Here is a 22,146-nt window from a genome sequence, read left to right as displayed (position 1 = left end):
TGAGCTCGGCCAAGCTACCGAGTGCGGTCCAAGGCCCTGGATTTAGGCTCCAGTCTCTGCAGGGACGTAGGTGTGAGTCCCACCTTTGCCAGAAGTGATTTCAGATTTTGAGACAGCAGTTGCTGTGAATCAGCTCAGATTGGGCAGCACGGCAGCATAGTGGTTAGCACAATTGCTTCACAGCTCCAGGGTCCCAGTTTCGATTCCCGGCTTGGGTCACTATCTATGTGGAGTCTGCATGTTCTCCCCATGTGTGCATGGGTTTACTCCGGGTGCTCCGGTTTCCTCCCACAGTCCAAAGATGCGCAGGTTAGGTAGATTGGCTATGATAAATTAACGTTAGTGTCCAAAAAGGCTAGATGGGGGCCAGGGTGCTCTTTCCAAGGGCCGGTGCAGACTCGATGGGCTGAATGGCCTCCTTCTGCACTGTAAATTCTATAAATACAGAGTGTTTGCGTGGTGTATGTGCGGCACGGTGGCCCAGTGCTGCCTCACAGCGAAAGGGACCCGGGTTCGATCCCCACCACGTGTGACTGTGCGAAGTTTTCGCGTTCTGCCAGTGTCTGCATGGGTTTCCTCCGGGTGCTCCAGTTTCCTCCAACAGTCCAAAGATGTGCAGGTTAGGTAGATTGGACATGCTAAATTGCTCCTTCGGGTGAGATTACAGGGCGGGTTTTGGGCCTAGGTCGGGTGGTCTTTCAAAGGGCTGGTGCAGACTCGATGGGCCGAATGACCTCTTTCTGCAGCGAGTCCCAAAGATCCGAGTCCTTACCCACTTTGAGGAACGGGCTCTGGAAATCGCAGGGTTGCCCTCGAGAAGAGTCCAGTGACCGACAGCGAGGTAGGTCTGCGCCAGAGAGAACCATAGAATTTCTACAGTGCAGAAGGAGGTCATTTGGCCCATCGAGTCTGCACCGACCCGCTGAAAGAGCACCCTACCTAGGCCCACTCCTCTTGACCTTTCCCCATAACCCCACCTAACCTGTACATCTCTGGACTGTGGGAGGAAATGGCAGCACTGGGAGGAAACCCACACAGACACGGGGAGAAAGCGCAAACTCCACACAGTCACCCAAGGCCAGAATTGAACCCGGGTTCTTAGCGCTGACTGCTAACCACTGTGCCACCGTGCCGCCCCACTGTGACGATCCACTGCCCTTTCACCCAGATGACCCTCTCAAGTTAGTTCTTGATGTCCCAGAAAATTATCCTTCCCTGTCACCAAACCCATGTCCATTCTTTCGCAGGGTCAACATCTGATCAACCGTGCCCACCCGGAGTGTTCCCCCATCCCCCCCACATCCCTCCCAGCGCCACCCAAGAGAACACCTCGGAGAACTGATGAGAGCACTGGTGATTCCATACAAGTTGCAGGCAATAACCATCTCCAACAAGAGAGGATCTAACCATCGCCACTTGACATTCAATAGAATTACCATCACTGAATCCCCACTATCAACATCTTGGGGGTTACCAGTGACCAGAAACTGAACTGGACTAGCCATATAAATACTGTGCCTACAAGAGCAGGAAAGAGGTTAGGAATCCGGCGGCATGTAACTCACCTCCTGACTCCCCAAACGCCTGACCACCATCTACAGGGCACAAATCAGAAATGTGATGGAATACTCTCCATTTGCCTGGATGAGTGCAGCTCCAACAACAGTCAAGAAGCTCAATAGTATCCAGGCTAAAGCAGCCCGCTTCATCGATACCCCTTCCACAAACATTCAATTTCCCGACCACCAACAAATAGTAGCAGTCGTGTGTACCATCAACAAGATACACTCAGACAGCACCTTCCAAACCCATGACCAATACCATCTAGAAGGACAAAAGCAGCAGATACATGTGAACACCACCACCTGGAGGTTCCCCTCCAAATCACTCACCATCCCGACTTGAAATTATATTGCCGTTCCCTCATTGTTGCTGGGTCAAAATCCTGGAACCCCCCCCTAACAACAGTATGGGTGTAACTGTGTACCTACACCTCAGGAACTGCAATGGATCAAGAAGGCAGCTCACCACCACCTTCTGAAGGGCAACTAGGGATGTACAACAAATGCTGGCCATACCAACAAAGCCCACATCCCGTAAATAAATAAATTCCCAAAGGTAAGCCATAGAGTAGTGGTTGAAATTTGGTTCCTCTCTCTTTGCTCCTCCATCTCCATCGCTGTCAGTCCAGGTTGCTTAATTTCCTTACAATTGCTCAGAAATAGCACGAGTCCCATTAGTTTATCAAATCCTTCCTTTGAATTTGTTCCTCTTCGTAAACACCCTGCTCGTTCCCACTTGCAATTTACTTCTCTGCAAGGATAACAGTGACTCTTGTCACACTTTGAGGCACTCTAGAAATGGTTGGGAACATTATATTGATTGCTTTCTTGACTGCGATAATGGGAGGTTGGAATTGCACATCTAACACATGTAGATTCATTTGTTCAATAATCCGAATGGTTAAACTGCAGGCATCAATGTCCGAGTAATTGCTTTGGATTTAACTGTTTGGTGCGACACTCTGTCACAGCTGAATTAACCCTTTCTCATATCTGTATTAACCCTTACACATTGCTGTGTTAACCCATGCTCAATAATCTCACTGCTGTTACTACCACAGTTGATGTTATAACTGGATGGGAAAATTCCAGAGTGGAACCCTGGCTTAAAACATATATCAAGAAAATGTGAAAGAACAGAGTGACAGGATCGCCAATTAGTTTAACAACAATAAAAAACATTTATCAAACGTGAAAAAATGTAATTATAATGCCATACTCCCTGGGCGCGATTCTCCACTCCCGCGCCGGTTGGGAGAATCGCCTGGGCCGCCAAGATTTCCCGCGACTCCGGTCCGACACCCTCCCACGATTCTCCCAAGCGGTGGGAACAGCCCCGTCGAGTTCCGCGGGCCACAGGCCGGAGAATCGCCGGAGACACCCAAAATGGCGATTCTCCGGCACCCCTGCTAGTCTCAGGCCCCGATGGGCCGAGCGGCCAGGCCAAAACGGCGAGTTCCCCCCGCGCCGTCCACACCTGGTCGCTGCCGTCGGGAACAGCGCGGGAACGCTGGGGGGGGGGGGGGGCGGGGCGGCCTGCGGGGGGGGGATCCTGCACCGGGGGGTACCTCAAATGGGAAATGGGGTCTGCCCCACGATCGGTGCCCACCGATCGTCGGGCCGTCCTCTCTGAAGGAGAACCTCCTTTCTTCCGCAGCCCCGCAAGATCCGTCTGCCATCTTCTTGCGGGGCGGACTCGGAGAGGATGCGCGGGTGATGCCAGTTATGCGGCGCCGGCCGCGTCATGTATGCGGCACCGCCTTTACGCGGCGACAAGGCTTGGGGCGTGTAAATGACGCAGCCCCGCTCCTAGCCCATTATCGGGCCCTGAATCGGTCGGAATAGGGGCCGTTTCGCGCTGTCGTGAACCTCGACGGCGTTCACGACGGCGTGGGCACTTCAGCGCGGGAGTGGAGAAGCCCGCCCCCTTACTCCCCCTTTAGCTTAACAATTACACACAGGTTTTAGGATTGCAAAGTACACATAAAGTCCCTTTTAAGCACACAAGATGACTGTGATAGGATACACTCCTCTCAGAACCAAGTGAATGTCTGTGGATTTCTCCTCAAAATCCCTTCCAGATGGCTCTTGTAGCATGAGCCACCATGTCTCACTGAACTCCGGCTTCCACATGGGTGATTTCAAATTCAAACTTCGCTCTTTCAAGTGAGTAAGTCAGCCTGGCACCGGGTCCCAGATTGACCCATTCTGGGGCAGTGTAACTTCACTGTACCTAGCTTATGCTGCAGGGAATGCACTTCCATCGGGTGTGAGGTCTGTCAATGAGTTATCCCAACCAGGAGGAGTGGGGAAGGGGAGTGGGGAAATGGTCAGCTTCTGTTCCAGGAGCATGCGGTCATGCATCCCCCCACTTCAGCTTCATAGCTCAGACAGAGATCAGACGAACGATGTAAAGGTGGGCAGGCATTAATTTCTTGGATCTTCGAGAAGGTTTTCTGGAAAATTACATTCGCCAATGGTAACCCTGGTGTTTGAATAACAAACAAACATTTTACTTCTGCAATTAATCTGTACTCAGCAAGCTGGAGCAGCTCACAAATTCAGAATCCTTCCAGTGCACAAGATTACATTTTTGATTGATTCAGTGCCATTGGAAATAATTCAATATCACGGATTTGTTTGCACACACAAACACAGCAACTTTTTTTCATAAGCCGGAGATGTAATTTTGCTTTCTAACTTGAGCTTCACTTCCATTGGTAAGCCAAGCATTAATTTGGTTTAATATAGAAGAGGGATGTGGATATGTTTTTATCTGCAGTGAAGGCCAGTTTAACTAAGATTGATAGGAAAATTATGAGCAAGTTCTGGGCTATTAGACAACAGATACTGATTGATAAGCCTTCACATTCAAATCAAGTAACTTTATTGTGCAGTATACACCAATCGACTTTGTAAAGATCGTTGATATGTTGGGTCTTCTCAGTCTTTGGCTTATGGTCGGGGGGGGACGGAAAATCACAGAATCGTTACAGCCCAGGGGAGGCCATTCATTCCACCACATCTGTACTGGCTCTCCAAAGGAGCTAATCACATGGTGCCACTTCCCCACAACCCCACACATTCTTCCTTTTCTGATAACAGTCAAAATCCCTCTTGAAAGTTTTAATTGAAACTGCCTCCACCACACTCTCAGGCAGCGCATTCCAGATCCTACTGCTTGCTGAGTTAAAAGATTTTCCCTCATGTCACCATTGCCTTTTTTGTCAATCATCTTGCCAGGGTCCCGGGGTCGATTCCCGCTTGGGTGACTGTCTGCGTGGAGTCTGCATGTTCTCCTCGTGTCTGCGTGGGTTTCCTCCGGCTGCTTTGGTTTCCTCCCACAAGTCCCCAAAGACAGGCTGTTAGGTGAATTGGACATTCTGAATTCGCCCTCTGTGTACCCGAACAGGCGCCGGAGTGTGGCGACTCGGGGCTTTTCAAAGTAATTTCATTACAGTGTTAATGCAAGCCTACTTTTGACAATAATAAAGATTATTGTTAAATCTGTGCCCCCTGGATCTCAATCCTTCCACCAAACAGACCTGTTTCTCCCTGCCCACATCTCTCAAGACTCCTCATGATTTTGAACACCTCTATCAAATCTCCTCTCAACCTTCTCTACGCCAAGGAAAATGGTCCCAATTTTCCAATCTATCTTCATTACTGAAGTTCCTCATCCCTGGAACCATATCACACGAATCGTTTCTGCATTCTCTCGAATGCCTTTACATCCCTCATGAAATGTGGCATCCATAAATGGATGCAATACTCCAGTTGCGACCAAACTAGTGCTCTCGGAGTGTATTATATGTTTAGAGAGATTGCCTTTGCGTCTCAACCCTGGTGATGGTGCAAGTGATCATTTATTTTGTTTTCAAGAAGTGGGTAGGGAGGGGATTTGTCATTGGAAGTTCTCAATTATTTGGCACCAATAAGAGAGCGGCGCCCTAGAGACTGGCATTGATTGGCAGTCTCGATGGTGAAGAGCATCACCAGACCGGCGGCCTTGATTACTAATGCTTCGAGAGGAACTAAAAACGTTTGGAACAAAGTACAAGAATACACCAAAATGGAAGCCAAAATGTCCTTTTTCCTTCCAAAAGTGAGATCTGAGCGAGGATCTCCCTCCCATTGAAGTTGCCTGTGAGGTTTTTTGAGTGTACATTATGCTAATACTTCTGATTTACTTGCAGCTTCTCAATGTTAAAACAAGGACTGAAAGTCAATATCGGAAAAGGATAATTAGACTGCTATGTTAGTTAGGCTGACAGGAGAAGCCAGGCATGAAAATGGTTAAGTGATACTGTCGTGGGCCTCATGTAGGGTTGGGATTACTAAACCCTTCAATTCAGATCAATTAAATATTGAGCTTGATCCCATGAATGAAATGCCGATGAACAGGAAGGGAGTGGAATTAAAAGCGTCCCTGTACATATTACAACAATTTCTGGCCTACATTTTGATGCAAATGTGGAAGCAAATATGTGCATAGATCATTGAAGGTGGCAGGAGAGGTGGAGAGAGCAGTTGATAAAGCATACAGTATTCTGGGATTTATTAATAGAGGCTTGGAGTACAAGAGCAAGGAAGTTACGCTAAATTTACACAATCGCCAGTTAGACCTCAGTTCAAATATTGTGTACAGTTCTGGGTGACAAACTATAGAAAGGGTTTGAATGCATTGGAGAAAGCGCAGAAGAGGTTTCCAAGAATGGTTTCAGGGATGAGAAGCTACAGTTATGAGGATAGATGGGAGAGATTGGGACTGTTCTTCTTGAGCAGAAGAAGGCTAACGGGAGATTTGATAGAGATGTTCAAAATCTTGAGGGGGCTGGACAGAGTAGATGGGGAAAAACTGTTCCCGCTTGTAAAAGGATTGTGAACGAGAGGGCACAGATTGAAAGTGATTTTCAAAAGGTGCCTTGGTTTATGCCTTGGAGAAATTTGGGATTGGCCCGAAGTTTGTGTGGCATAGGTGCGGCTGTTATACAAGGAGCCGAGGCCGAATGTGCGCACAAATAGTATGAATTCAGGGTATTCTGCATTGCACCGGGGTAAGAGACAGGGTTAGAACAACGAACAAAGAAAATTACAGCACAGGAACAGGCCCTTCAGCCCTCCCAGCCTGCGCCGATCCAGAAACTTTATTTAAAACTAACAATCACTCCGCGGCCTGTAACTTTCAATATCAACAAGACATATGCTGTATTCTGACCTTGCATCGATCAGGCGATTTGTAGCTTCGGTCAATGTGTCCAATTCTAGTAAATGACTGTACAGCAGCACTCAGCCTAGAACCTTGAAAAACACCTCGACAGATTGACTATTATATGTTAAAGAATACAATTGATGCGTTTTTCTACCCACTTAGAAGGTAAAGGCAGCAGAGATGTGAGAGAAATTTAAAAAACCTCCTGACTGTGGTATTTTGCTGATAATGTTACAGACAGGAAGTTTGCTTTAGCCTTTAGAAAAGTACCAATCCTGAACTGTCAGACTGGAATATCATTCAATCCTGAATTTTAAACAGGACAATTAAACTGTGAATGGAATGATAACTCAAAGGAACATAACAAGTAGGAGTCGAGAAGGTCATTCAGGCCTTCGAGCCTGTTCAGTCATTCAACAACATCTTGGCAAGCCTTGCACCTCAACTCCACCTTCCCACACTATCCCCAAATCGTTTCCCAGTGTGCAAAAATCTATTAGTCTGACTTGAATGTACTCAATGACAGCATCCACAAACTTCTTGAGTCGAAAATTCTCCTCACGTCAGTTAAAAGTGGCCAATTGCTTAACCTGAACCTCTGACACCATGCTTTAGTTTCCCCAGTCAGGGGGAACATAGTCTCAGCTTCTAACTCACCAAGCCCTTGGAGGATTTTATATGTTCGAGTTCGATCTTCTCTCATTCTTTTAAACTGGAGACAATCTTGGCCTGGTCTACTCAATCTCTCCTCATCCTAGGAATCAGTTCAGTGAACCATAAGACCATAAGAAACAGGAGCAGAATTAGGCCACTCGGCCCATTGAGTCAGCTCCGCCATTCAATCATAGCTGATATTTTTCTCATCCCCATTCTCCTGCCTTCTCCCCATGACCCCTGATCCCCCTATTGATCAAAAACCTATCTATTTCGGTCTTAAAGACACTCAGTGATTTGGCCTCCACAGCCTTCTGCGGCAAAGCGATCCACAGATTCACCGTCCTCTGGCTGAAGAAATTCGGAACCATTCTTGCATTACCTCTAGGATAATTATGGCCTTCCTTAGGCAAGGAGACCAAAACTCTACACTCTGCTCCAGGTGTGGCCTCTGTGATGAGTGTAAGAAATAGTTATATTTTATATTTGTTGCAGTAATGTTATTAAAACGAGGGTTTAAGGTGCATACAGCCAGTATGTCTGCTAAAGCTGTGATTAAGGGGTCATAAAAGTAAGATATTCCTTGATTTTTGCAAAGGGAGTGTTCTGGTGATAGATTTGAGAAGCATGGAGACAAATGGAATATTGTTTTGGTTTGGGGGTTCCTATGGTGCAGATAATTTATTAGAGTTATTTTTTTTTGTCCTGGCTAACCAGGTCATGGACATCATATGGGAGGAGCCAGGTCTGTCTACTGTTTCAGTTTGCCATAGGATTTTAGTCTGCCAAGAAGTGTCTTTCAGTTTGCTCCTGAAAGGTTCTCTCCAAGGGCTCTACATAGGGAAAAGCAAGTATATTGGATTGTTAACTTCATTTATAAGTGGTATTTGAACTATTCTGGATTGCTTAATTGGAACATATAGTGGCAGGTGTAGGGAGTAAGTTAAAGTTTTTCCTTTTACTTAAGAATTGTTGTAACTGTTATCTGCAAAGCTATTTCTTTGTTGCAAATGTGGTTAATTCTGAGTTTAAATTAAAGTTTGTTTTCATAAAAAGAAACCTATGGGTCAGTGTTATCACTCTTGAGGTGCAGTAACATTTCCTCACAGTTTTACAAATTCATCCGGGATCCTAACACCTCACCACCGTCCTGTCTAATGGTGATAAGATCTATTTTACTCTCACAGGTCGTCATCTAACGGCTACGGTACGGCCCAATGGGTGCACAACATGGCCACTAGATCCCGGATAATCCTTCCACTGGCTTCTTGACAGCCTTGATGCCTTGCGGGATCTACTCAAGTCCTGTGAGGCATCGGGATCATGAACCTGCCCGCAATGGGAGTAATCCTTAAACCTACTTAAGGCCTACTTACCCAGCATCGCCGGCTTCCCGGGATCGCCCGGCCTCCCAAGGGAGGCCACAGCAGGGCACCGTTCAGTACTGGTATGCAAAACGTCATCTGGGGGGAACCCAGGCCATCGGAGGCCCCTGGGTGGCCAGGGCTAGTGCACGGTGACCCCGTAGCCCTCACCCTGGAACGTGGGCACCTTGGCACTGCCCAGTTGGAACCTCGGCACTGCCACCCTGGCACCCTTCCTGCCAGCTTGGCACCCTGGCACCTTGGCAATTCCAGGGTGGCACAGCCAAGGGTCAGGGCCTGAGGGAGACCTTGCCCATGAAATGAGGGTGGAGGGGGGTATGAAGAGTGGTGGGGGATGCAGGGCAGGTAAGAAGGGGCCTCTGGGAGGTTAGAGGCGGTGATGGGGGGACGGGGTCCTGCACATGGGGGGGGCCTGGAAGAGGGTGTCATAGCCCCTGAAGAGAAGAGGCCCCCAGGGATTGCATAGCAGAGTGTCCTCACTTGGGGGAATGTGGGGTAATGCCCATGCGTATAGGGGGTGATATTGCCGAAGAGTGGGAGGTGTGGGGGGGCCCACTAGCTCACTTAGAGATCGGGGCACCCTTTCAAAATGACGGCCCGATCTCTTGAGTTCAGTTCCCAAGTGATGAAAAAAATTTGAAGTGTGGGCTAAACTGGTGATAAACTCCCCAGGGCCCAAGATGGTGACTGAGGGCTGGATTCCTCTGCCCCACCCACCGGACGAATGCCATGGGCGAGACGCCGACAATGAAAAATCCCAATCGGGTGGGGAGCTCTGGTCGCCGGGCGAACGCGGACGGAGAATCCCGCCCTATGTGTCATTAGATAGCGGTGGGGATTGGGAAACTCCCAGCAAAGACTCCCGGCACTTTGAAACTTTTCCGTTAAATCGCACCCACAGTCTTTGTAATAAAAATTACATACTCTTTGCTTTCCCAACGGCTTGCTAGCAAAATGGAAGATGATTGTGGTTGTTGGAAGGCCAATCATCTTAGCCCAAGGACAGCATTGCAGGTGTTCCACAGGGTAGCATTCTAGGCTCAATCACCTTCAGCCGCTTCTTCAATGACCTTCCTTCCAACATAAATTCCGAAGTGGGGATGTTTGATGATATTGCTAAGTGTGGACCCATTCATTATTGCTCAGATAAACAAGAGAGAATCTAACCATCTTTCCTCGACATTCAGTGGCATTACTTTTGCTGAAGCCCCCACTATCGACATCTGCAGGATTACTATTCACTGGAAACTGAACTGGATTAACCATATAATTACTCTGCTACAGGAGTAGCTGAGAGGCTGGGAAATCTGTGGAGAGTAACACATCTACTGACTCCCCAAAGGCTGTCCACCATCTACAAGGCTCAAGTCAGGAGTGTGATGGAATGTGCTCCATTTGCCTGGATGAGTGCAGGACAAAGTAACCCACTTGATTGTCACCCCATCTACCATCTTTAACATTCACTTCCTCCAACACCAATTCACAATAGCAGTCGTGTGTACTATCTACAAGATGCAATGCAGCAACTCAACCTTGACAGCACCGTCCAAACCCATGACCACTACCATCTAGAAGGACAGGGCAGCAGATACTTGGGAATCCCACCACCTGGAGGAGGTTCCCCTCCATGTCACAAACCATCCTGAAGTGGAAATGTATTGCCGTTCCTTCACTTTCTCTGGGTCAAAATCCTGGAACTCCCTTCCTAACAGCACTGTGGGTGTACCTATGCCACATGGACTGCAGCATTTCAAGAAGGCAGCTCACCCCCACCTTCTCTAAGGGCAGTTAGGGATGGGCAATAAATGCTGGCCTAACCAGCGAACTGCGAACGAGTACAAATAATTAAAAAATACACAAAATCAAACTGGATTCTCTCTCGGCGGGATCCTCCGTTTTATGGACAGCGCACTCACGCCTGTGGATTTCCGACGGCGTGGGGGTGCCGATAATGGGAAACCCCATTGGCCGGCTGGTGGGACGGAGGATCCCGCTGCCAGCAGGGGAGGGCTGCACCAGAAAACGGGTGCAGCGGGGCGGAGAATCCCGTCCAATTACTCTATCATCTTTAGAGATTGACGAGCCATTGTTTTACATTAGACAGAAGTGCAAGAGATAAAAGGTTGTATCCCTTAATTGTAGTGAGTTACTCCAGTGAGTCTTTAAAGGATGCTTTTTGGCCAGGTAATCCACTAAAAGTGTAATGATGTGGAAAGAGGAATTTACCTTTTCTTTAAGAGTTGAAAGTAATACTTGTACATGTGAATTTTCCTCCTTGATTTTCTCCAGTTCCGATTCCTTCTTTCTGTATTCACCCTGCAGTGTGAGTAGTTGCTGATGAGAACCAAAATCATTATTAGGCTCAAGCCAAATGAGTGCTGCGTAATTATTCCCCAGAGGTGAAATTAGCGGGTCGGAGAATGACGCCCCGTATGTGTGTAGGCTGCACTACCAGACTCCAATGGAGAATAGGGACGTTGATCAGCTCACACTGAATGAACACCTTGGGCGGGCTGCGACTGGAGAGGACGTAAACTCGTCCTCCGACAGCAGGAGTCTTGCACCTCCTCTGCCACCACCCCGAATCCCATTCCCTCACGGTTCTGCAATCCTGACTGTCTGAACCTTTGAGGTAACTGAGTTCGTGCTCGTGCCAAGCAATTTTTATTCCCCACAAAATACAGATTATTAGTTAGTATAAATATGCGTGGCCATCATTTTTGTAACTGACACGAGTGCATAGACATGCGGGCACACAATCATGTGCACACACACATATATACTCGCATGCATTCATACACATACGCACATACACGCATGCACAGGACAAAACGAAAATGCTGCATGCACCGTAAATTGGAAATAAAAACAGAAACTGCTGGAAATAATCCTCAGATCAGGCGACAAATGTGGAGAGAGAAACGGAGTTGATGCCTGTGCGTTGCCTGTTCTGCACTGCCTTGTGTGTGTGTTCACTTACCTGTTGCATGCCCTGCATTGCTTGTTGTTGAAACTGGAGTTGCTGGTCCTTGGTGTGGTTTTCGTCCATGCGTTGGAACATTCCCTGCTCCTGTTTAAGCAGCTCCACTTCGTTCCGATAGGCATCCAGCTGCCACCTCAGACTGTCATTCTCCTCCTTCAGTGCACATGCCTGGCTAGCCAGAACTAAAGATGGGGAGAATGAAAGATATTAACTCTTTCCACCATTCCTCACCGGGGATGCAGACAGTACATTCAAACTCCCCACGTTCCAGTCCCTCAGGATTCAAATACTGAGACTCTAAAGGGTTAATTCTTCATGTGAATTTATAGCTTTTGCCTAAGTTTCAATGCTCAGTAGCAATTTAAGTCTACTAGACAGAGACTAAACACAGGAACAAGAGGGCATTTACCCCCTTGTGCCTGTTTCAGCATTCAATGAGATCATGGTTGTTCTGTGATCTTTAACTCCATATACTTATCTTTGACCCATAACTCTTCATAATCGTAACAAAAATCTACCAATCTTATATTTACAATTAACATCCAGCCCAAAATGAGGGGCCGGGATTCTCTCAGCCCACGACGGGACGGAGAATCGCCTGGCCGGGCGCGAAGCCGCCCCGACGCCGGTCTGCCGCTTCTCCGGAGAGTGGAGAATCGGCGCCATTGGCGCCGGCGCGGTAGGGGGCTGCTCTACGCGGCCCCCCGACGATTCTCTGCCCGGGATGGGCCGAGCGGCCGTACAAAAAATCTGAGTCCTGCCGGCGTCGTCCATGTGTGGTCTTACCTGGAGGGACCTTGGCACGCATGCATCCGAGGGTGGACTGGTAGAGGGGAAGGGGGGTCCGATCCCGGGGGGGCCTCCTACCGATCGGCAAGCTGGCCTCTCGGGCTGGGGGCCTCTTTTGCTCCGCGCCGGCCCCTGTAGCACTACGGCATGTTGCGTCGGGGCCGACACGGAGATGGGAGCCACTGCTCATACGCGCATTAGCGCCGGCCGCACTGCGCATGCGCAAACCCGTGGCGCCCATTTGATGCCGGCATCGGCAGCTGGAGCGGCGTGCGTCGCTCCAGTGCCGTGGTGGCCCCCTGTAGGGGTCAGAATCGCTGCTCCTGAGGGCATGTTGACGCCGTCATGAAACGCGACGGCGTTTACGCCGGTGTCAATACTTAGCCTCAGGATCAGAGAATCCCGCCCAGGGTTTTCTTTGTAGAAATTGTAGTGTTCAGTTGCTCGGTGTTTGATTATGGGAGTCTGCTAACTGATCTATACTGACTGTGCATGCCTGGGTGTTGACTCAGAATAAAGTAAACACACACACACACGGGACTTTGAGCTGGGAAGCATTTAAAAGCATTGTATAAACACTGTAAATAAAGTTCATGCAAAGAAATTGGTGTCATCTCTGCATGGTTCTGGAAATTTAAAAAAATAAAAATAATATAGAACAGATTTTATTCCTTAACTTCCCTATCAAAAGTCGGACTCTAATTTCTCGGCTATGCACCCCCCCCCCCCCCCCACGTGCCTTAGACTCACTACCAACAGAAATCATTGTTCTACATCTAAACTATTAGTTCCCCATTATACCTAGAAATCTTTGATCACATCACCCTTAATCTTCTAAATTCCAACATAGAATTCCAGACTATAGCCTAGTTTGTATAATCGTATGAATTGTATAATTGTATAAATTGTAATTTAACCATTGGATTCCAGATGTTATTCTGCTCAGTCAACACTACAGTACCTCCAAGGCCAATATACCCTCATTAAAGTCTGGTCGACAGAACTAAGTTTGTAATTGAACCTTTGTCCGAGCCCCTATATGTCACTGAGCGGTCATCGCAGGGGTTGATTCCTCCAAGGTCACATCTATGCAAGGCTAATAATAACACATCTGTCGGACAGTCTTGGGATCCTGCAATCACATCCACTTGAATGATTTGAGTCAAGTCAAGATAATGCTGTGAGAAAGTGAATGGGAATCACTTCAATAAACTTGTGTTTGGCAAGTAGCTGAGGCAGTGGTTGGAAACATCCTTGTGTAGACAAGAGTGGAAAATAAAGGGGTGTTAGAACAGATACCCACAGGCTTCTTCAGCTGCTCCCCTTGAACTCAGAAATTTACAGGGGGATTGAAACATGGGGGTAACATTACTGAAGTCCCACTCCAGACAGGGACTCTCACGCAGGGCGGGTTGCACAGTCTGCCGCAGTTCGATACGTGCAGCCCTCACCCGTTTCCAATTAGTCATTTTCAAAGTTTGGAAACTTGAGCCGAAGAAACCAGAATACTTCAGCCAAGCTAAGGCCTAATCACCATGGAAACAAACTTTGAGAAAGGTAGCTCTGGAAGGTTGGGTGAAGTTTGAATGGTAATTTGCAAGAATAGCTCAACCATTGTATCCTTTGGGGAAGAGCCTAGGGCTAAATCCCCCAGAGTCGTTACCCAAACAAACTGCTCAGTCAGTGCTTCAAATGCCAATACTCACAGAAAATATTGAACACTTTTGAGAAAAACATCATTGGACAGGCAAATCACAAGCAGATGTATAAAATCTGACTGACGGAAAAGCTGTTGAATTCCTAAAACAGCTGTTGCTAGGGCAGTTGAGGTGAGCAATACAATAGCTCCGTATGGTTAATGCAATAATAAGCCATAAGGAAGAAGCACAAAAAAAAGGCCAGGATTCTTCACTCAATTTCCACTTGCTTGGGATGGCACAAAATGTTCTTAAGGTTTGCCATCGCAAACCCACTATCCACAGCTGGGATTCTTCTCTGAATAATCCTCCGAGTCAGATCAGTTAGCAGGCTGATCCACCAAAGCAAAGAGAGGTCAAAAGCCATGTTGAAACCGTCCAGTGATGCCCTCAACCTGCCGTAAATAATTATCATCATGACAGCAGTGGTGGACGGAGCTACTGTATGGGGTCTATCACACTGAGGAGGCCATTTTGAACACTGCTGCTGAAGGCTCATATTTCCTTCCTTACTGAGACATCCTTTTAGTGTTTAAGGGGGCCTTTTTGCAGCCAATTTTCTTCAGCTCCATTCAGAGAACCACTTTGCACATGGATTTTCTGTAAGGTGAACAAGGGGTTGGTTTGAGGATTTTAGAGTCAGACCTCACCGAAAGGGTCTCTTCCTTACATGGAAATAAAAATCAAGCTTTGTATATTGCCGATTTCCTATTGCCTGCTTTACAGTGTCACACCCAATCCAAGTGATCATCATCATCAGGGCCTACAGACCAAATCAATCTTAGTTAGACATCCTCCCAGGATGGGTCACAGGAGGGTGAACAAGAAGGAAAGGATTCTGCCAGGGCAAGGGAACAAATTGAACATTTCAGTAAACAATGACTGACTTAACAAATAAAACCACTACTTGGAATTGAGTAATGTCAGTGCTGGTGTGTTGTCAGGTATGTAGGCCATACATCCCACTGATTGGCTGATTGAGCAGGCCATAGAACTCCTGCAGTGCAGAAGGAGGCCATTCTGCCCATTGAGTCTACACCAACCCTCTAAAAGAGCACATTACCGAGGCCCACTCCCCCCTATCCCTGTAACCCCACCTAATCTAACCCAGTGATCTTTGTAGAGGTCAGGGTCACCTGTCTTGAATGCCTCAGACCTGCCCTTCAGTAGGGAGTGAATCTCCTGATTAAACCATGATTTCCAGTTGGGGAACACATACACTACATTCTTTGGCACGCAATCTTCTACACATTTACTGATGAAGTCTGTGATAGTAGGGACATACTCGCTTAGGTTGGCCACTGAGTTCTTGAATATGGACCAGTCCACTGACTCCAAGCAGTCGCAAGGACCTGTTCCGTTGCCTCGGACCAACATTGCACGACCTTCTTAACCAGATTCTCCTAAGTTTCTGCTTATATGCTGGGAGAAGGAGCACCATCTTGTGGTCCGATTTTCCAAGTGCGGTCGGGGGATGGATCGGTAGATGGCCTTGATGTTTGTGTAACAGTGGTCAAGGATGTTAGGTGGGACAGGAGATGTGTTGGTGGAATTTTGGCAGTACACTCTTGAGGTTGGCCTGATTGAATTCCCCGGCCACGATGAGCAAGGCCTCCGGGAACACTGTTTCACTGTTATTTATAGCAGTGTACAATTCATCAAGCACCTTATTCTCTTCTGCCTGGGGTGGGATGTAGACCGCTGTGGTGTTGGCAGAAGTGAATTTTTGTGGAAGGTAGTATGGGCGGCACGTCACAGTCAGGTATTCCAAGTCTGGGGCACTGTAGTTCGCCAGGGTCGCCACGTCTGAGCACCAGGAGGAGTTGATGAGAAGGCAAACGCCTCCACCTTCGCTTTGCCCGATGACGTTGTGAAGTATATTGAGAAGCTGTCAGCTGTATGGCACAGTCCGGTAAGGCAGAAGTGAGCTGTGTCTCTGTGAAAGGTGGCACCCCTGACAGTGCAACACCCCCTCAGCACTGCACTTGAGTGTAGGCCTCAACTTTTGTGCTCAAGGGTTCTTGAATCTGCTGACTGAATAGGTGGGTGTGCCACCAACTGAGCCTCAGCTGGCACTGCCCTTATTAGCTGTCCATGGCTGTTTTATACCACAGCTGGCACTGCCCTGGTTAGATGTTGTCATGTGAGAGTACCCTTTAAGAAATGAGTGTTTAAGACATGTACCTTTAAGAAATGGAGCTGTTCATGTTGCTGGAGTGATGTTAGAGTGTGGGTTGGGCTGAGCTCCACGTCTGCTTTTTAGTTTCAGTTTGAGAAAAGCTTGGGGGTGTCTGTGAGCTGCACTGCTGTTGATCTCTGCCATCCAAAAACTATCTATGGATCATTTGGAGAATTCAGAAGAAGTATAAATGTTTTCAGTCTTGAATGTAAACCCTGATGTGCTCCTGTTTGGAGGTTTGTTAAGTCTTTTGGATGTTAAAAGAACAGCATACAGATTACTTAGTGTTGTATTCTTTGGGGGGGTGTATTTGATTTACTGGTTGCTAAGATTTTCAATGTTTTTCACTGTTGTTTGAGAAAGGTTAACTTGAGTTCATAGAATAAACATTGTTTTGCTTTAAAAAATACACGTCCATTTCTGCTGTACCACACACCTGTAGAGTGGGCCGTGTGCTCCCCATACCACAATCTATTAAAAGTTGTGGGTCAGGTGAACTCCATGATACACTTTGGGGTTCTCTAAACCCTGTTTTAACCCACAGCTGGCACGGCCCTGGTTAGCTGCCCATGGCTGTTTTATACCACAGCTGGCACTGCCCTGGTTACTGTCCATGGCTGTTTTATAACACAGCTGGCACTGCCCTGGTTAGCTGTCCATGGCGGTTTTATACCACAGCTGGCACTGCCCTGGTTAGCTGCCCATGGCTGTTTTATACCACAGCTGGCACTGCCCTGGTTAGCTGTCCATGGCTGTTTTATACCACAGCTGGCACTGCCCTGGTTACTGCCCATTGCTGTTTTATACCACAGCTGGCACGAACCTGGTTAGCTGTCCATGGCTGTTTTATACCACAGCTGGCACTGCCCTGGTTAGCTGTCCATGGCTGTTTTATACCACAGCTGGCACTGCCCTGGTTACTGTCCATGGCTGTTTTATAACACAGCTGGCACTGCCCTGGTTAGCTGTCCATGGCGGTTTTATACCACAGCTGGCACTGCCCTGGTTAGCTGCCCATGGCTGTTTTATACCACAGCTGGCACTGCCCTGGTTAGCTGTCCATGGCTGTTTTATACCACAGCTGGCACTGCCCTGGTTACTGCCCATTGCTGTTTTATACCACAGCTGGCACGAACCTGGTTAGCTGCCCATGGCTGTTTTATACCACAGCTGGCACTGCCCTGGTTAGCTGTCCATGGCTGTTTTATACCACAGCTGGCACTGTCCTGGTTACTGTCCATGGCGGTTTTATACCACAGCTGGCACTGCCATGGTTAGCTGCCCATGGCTGTTTTATACCACAGCTGGCACTGCCCTGGTTAGCTATCCATGGTTGCTTTATACCACAGCTGGCACTGCCCTGGTTACTGTATTGGCTGTTTTATACCACAGCTGGCACTGCCCTGGTTAGCTGTCCATGGCGGTTTTATACCACAGCTGGCACTGCCCTGGTTACTGTATTGGCTGTTTTATACCACAGCTGGCAGTGCCCTGGTTAGCTGTCCATGGCGGTTTTATACCACAGCTGGCACTGCCCTGGTTACTGTATTGGCTGTTTTATACCACAGCTGGCACTGCCCTGGTTAGCTGTCCATGGCTGTTTTATACCACAGCTGGCACTGCCCTGGTTACTGTCCATGGCTGTATTATACCACAGCTGGCACTGCCCTGGTTAGCTGTCCATGGCTGTTTTATACCACAGCTGGCACTGCCCTGGTTAGCTGTCGATGGCTGTTTTATACCACAGCTGGCACTGCCCTGGTTAGCTGTCCATGGCGGTTTTATACCACAGCTGGCACTGCCCTGGTTAGCTGTCCATGGCTGTTTTATACCACAGCTGGCACTGCCCTGGTTAGCTATCCATTGTTGTTTTATACCACAGCTGGCACTGCCCTGGTGAGCTGTCCATTGTTGTTTTATACCACAGCTGGCACTGCCCTGGTTAGCTGTCCATGGTGGTTTTATACCACAGCTGGCACTGCCCTGGTGAGCTGTCCATTGTTGTTTTATACCACAGCTGGCACTGCCCTGGTTAGCTGTCCATGGTGGTTTTATACCACAGCTGGCACTGCCCTGGTTACTGTATTGGCTGTTTTATACCACAGCTGGCACTGCCCTGGTTAGCTGTCCATGGCGGTTTTATACCACAGCTGGCACTGCCCTGGTTAGCTGTCCATGGCTGTTTTATACCACAGCTGGCACAGCCCTGTTTAGCTGTCCATGGCTGTTTTATACCACAGCTGGCAGCCATGGTTAGCTGTCCATGGCTGTTTTATACCACAGCTGGCACTGCCCTGGTTACTGTCCATGGCTGTTTTATACCACAGCTGGCACTGCCCTGGTTAGCTGTCCATGGCAGTTTTATACCACAGCTGGCACTGCCCTGGTTAGCTGTCGATGGATGTTTTATACCACAGCTGGCACTGCCCTGGTTAGCTATCCATTGTTGTTTTATACCACAGCTGGCACTGCCCTGGTGAGCTGTCCATTGTTGTTTTATACCACAGCTGGCACTGCCCTGGTTAGCTGTCCATGGCGGTTTTATACCACAGCTGGCACTGCCATGGTTAGCTGTCCATGGTTGTTTTATACCACAGCTGGCACTGCCCTGGTTAGCTGTCCATGACGGTTTTATACCACAGCTGGCACTGCCCTGGTTAGCTGTCCATGGCTGTTTTATACCACAGCTGGCACTGCCCTGGTTAGCTATCCATTGTTGTTTTATACCACAGCTGGCACTGCCCTGGTGAGCTGTCCATTGTTGTTTTATACCACAGCTGGCACTGCCCTGGTTAGCTGTCCATGGTGGTTTTATACCACAGCTGGCACTGCCCTGGTTACTGTATTGGCTGTTTTATACCACAGCTGGCACTGCCCTGGTTAGCTGTCCATGGCGGTTTTATACCACAGCTGGCACTGCCCTGGTTAGCTGTCCATGGCTGTTTTATACCACAGCTGGCACTGCCCTGTTTAGCTGTCCATGGCTGTTTTATACCACAGCTGGCAGCCATGGTTAGCTGTCCATGGCTGTTTTATACCACAGCTGGCACTGCCCTGGTTACTGTCCATGGCTGTTTTATACCACAGCTGACACTGCCCTGGTTAGCTGTCCATGGCTGTTTTATACCACAGCTGGCACTGCCCTGGTTAGCTGTCGATGGATGTTTTATACCACAGCTGGCACTGCCCTGGTTAGCTATCCATTGTTGTTTTATACCACAGCTGGCACTGCCCTGGTGAGCTGTCCATTGTTGTTTTATACCACAGCTGGCACTGCCCTGGTTAGCTGTCCATGGCGGTTTTATACCACAGCTGGCACTGCCATGGTTAGCTGTCCATGGTTGTTTTATTCCACAGCTGGCACTGCCCTGGTTACTGTCCATGGCGGTTATATACCATAAGACCATAAGACCATAAGACATAGGAGCGGAAGTAAGGCCATTCGGTCCATCGAGTCCACTCCGCCATTCAATCATGGCTGATTTCAACTCCATTTACCCGCTCTCTCTCCATAGCCCTTAATTCCTCGAGAAATCAAGAATTTATCAACTTCTGTCTTAAAGACACTCAACGTCCCGGCCTCCACCGCCCTCTGTGGCAATTAATTCCACAGACCCACCACTCTCTGGCTGAAGAAATTTCTCCTCATCTCTGTTCTAAAGTGACTCCCTTCTATTCTAAGGCTGTGCCCCCGGGTCCTAGTCTCCCCTGCTAATGGAAACAACTTCCCTACATCCACCCTATCTAAGCCATTCATTATCTTGTAAGTTTCTATTAGATCTCCCCTCAACCTCCTAAACTCCAATGAATATAATCCCAGGATCCTCAGACGTTCATCGTATGTTAGGCCTACCATTCCTGGGATCATCCGTGTGATTTTCCGCTGGACCCGCTCCAGTGCCAGTATGTCCTTCCTGAGGTGTGGGGCCCACAATTGCTCACAGTATTCTAAATGGGGCCTAACTAAGGCTTTATAAAGCTTCAGAAGTACATCCCTGCTTTTATATTCCAAGCCTCTTGAGATGAATGACAACATTGCATTTGCTTTCTTAATTACGGACTCAACCTGCAAGTTTACCTTTAGAGAATCCTAGACTAGGACTCCCAAGTCCCTTTGCACTTCAGCATTATGAATTTTGTCAACGTTTAGAAAATAGTCCATGCCTCTATTCTTTTTTCCAACGTGCAAGACCTCGCACTTGCCCACGTTGAATTTCATCAGCCATTTCTTGGACCACTCTCCTAAACTGTCTAAATCTTTCTGCAGCCTCCCCACCTCCTCCATACTACCTGCCCCTCCACCTATCTTTGTATCATCGGCAAACTTAGCCAGAATGCCCCCAGTCCCGTCATCTAGATCGTTAATATATAAAGAGAACAGCTGTGGCCCCAACACTGAACCCTGCGGGACACCACTCGTCACCGGTTGCCATTCCGAAAAAGAACCTTTTATCCCAACTCTCTGCCTTCTGCCTGACAGCCAATCGTCAATCCATGTTAGTACCTTGCCTCGAATACCATGGGCCCTTATTTTACTCAGCAGTCTCCCATGAGGCACCTTATCAAAGGCCTTTTGGAAGTCAAGTTAGATAACATCCATTGGCTCTCCTTGGTCTAACCTATTTGTTATCTCTTCAAAGAACTCTAACAGGTTTGTCAGGCACGACCTCCCCTTACTAAATCCATGCTGACTTGTCCTAATCTGACCCTGCACTTCCAAGAATTTAGAAATCTCATCCTTAACAATGGATTCTAGAATCTTGCCAACAACCGAGGTTAGGCTAATTGGCCTATAATTTTCCATCTTTTTCCTTGTTCCCTTCTTGAACAGGGGGGTTACAACAGCGATTTTCCAATCCTCTGGGACTTTCCCGGACTCCAGTGACTTTTGAAAGATCATAACTAACGCCTCCACAAAACTGATGCCAGTGTCCCATGAAAAGGAATCCCTCTTTCCCACACCACTCTTTCAGCCACGTGTTAACTTCCCTTATTCTTGCCTCCCTATGCCAATTTGCACATGGCTCGGGCAGTAATCCGGAGATTATGACCCTTGAGGAGCTGTTTTTTAATTTGAATCCTAGCTCTTTATAATCTCTAAACAGGTCCTCTTTCCTAGACTTGCCTATGTTGTTGGTACCGACATGGACCACAACAACTGGATCCTCCCCCTCCCTCTCCAGTATCCTTTCAATCCGGTCAGAGATGTCCCGCACCCTAGCACCGGGCAGGCAACATACCATGCGGGACTCTTTATCCTGCTCACAAAGGATACGATCTATACCCCTGATAATAGAATCCCCTACAACTATAACTTGCCTATTTACTCCCTCCCCTTGAAGGCCTGCTGAACCATGGTGCCTTGGTCAGCTGACTCATCCTTCCTGCAGCCCTGTTCGCCATCCACATAGGGAGCAAGTGCCTCATACCTGTTGGACAGAGTCAAGGGCTGAGGCTCCTGAGTTCCTGACTGCTGGTTCCCTTTACCTGCCTGACTTGCAGTCACACCCTGCTGTGCCTGGCCACTGGCAGGATTTAAACTACTTACTCTGACAGGTGTGACTGCCTCCTGAAACACAGTGTCCAGGTAAGTCTCCCCCTCCCGGATGTGCCTCAGTGTTTGAAGCTCAGACTCCAGCTCATCAACTCTGAGCCGGAGATCTTCGAGCAGCCAACACTTACTGC

General features: G+C 48.2%; 1 protein-coding gene across 3 annotated transcripts in view; it reads right to left on the bottom strand.

Annotated features, from left to right (window-relative positions):
* enox1 (ecto-NOX disulfide-thiol exchanger 1) overlaps nt 1-22,146 on the bottom strand; it is a 391,926-nt gene that overhangs the window by 57,205 nt on the left and 312,575 nt on the right. For all 3 annotated transcript variants that reach the window (XM_072514330.1, XM_072514332.1, XM_072514329.1), the window contains exons 9-10: nt 11,794-11,978; nt 11,040-11,147 (exon numbers count right to left, since the gene is read on the bottom strand). In XM_072514330.1, coding sequence (XP_072370431.1) covers nt 11,040-11,147; nt 11,794-11,978 — 293 coding nt within the window. The remainder of the gene's footprint in view (nt 1-11,039; nt 11,148-11,793; nt 11,979-22,146) is intronic.

The sequence above is a fragment of the Scyliorhinus torazame genome, chromosome 8 (assembly GCF_047496885.1).
Source record: "Scyliorhinus torazame isolate Kashiwa2021f chromosome 8, sScyTor2.1, whole genome shotgun sequence".
Lineage (NCBI taxonomy): Eukaryota > Metazoa > Chordata > Chondrichthyes > Carcharhiniformes > Scyliorhinidae > Scyliorhinus > Scyliorhinus torazame.
This window is presented reverse-complemented; position numbering and strand designations above follow the sequence as displayed.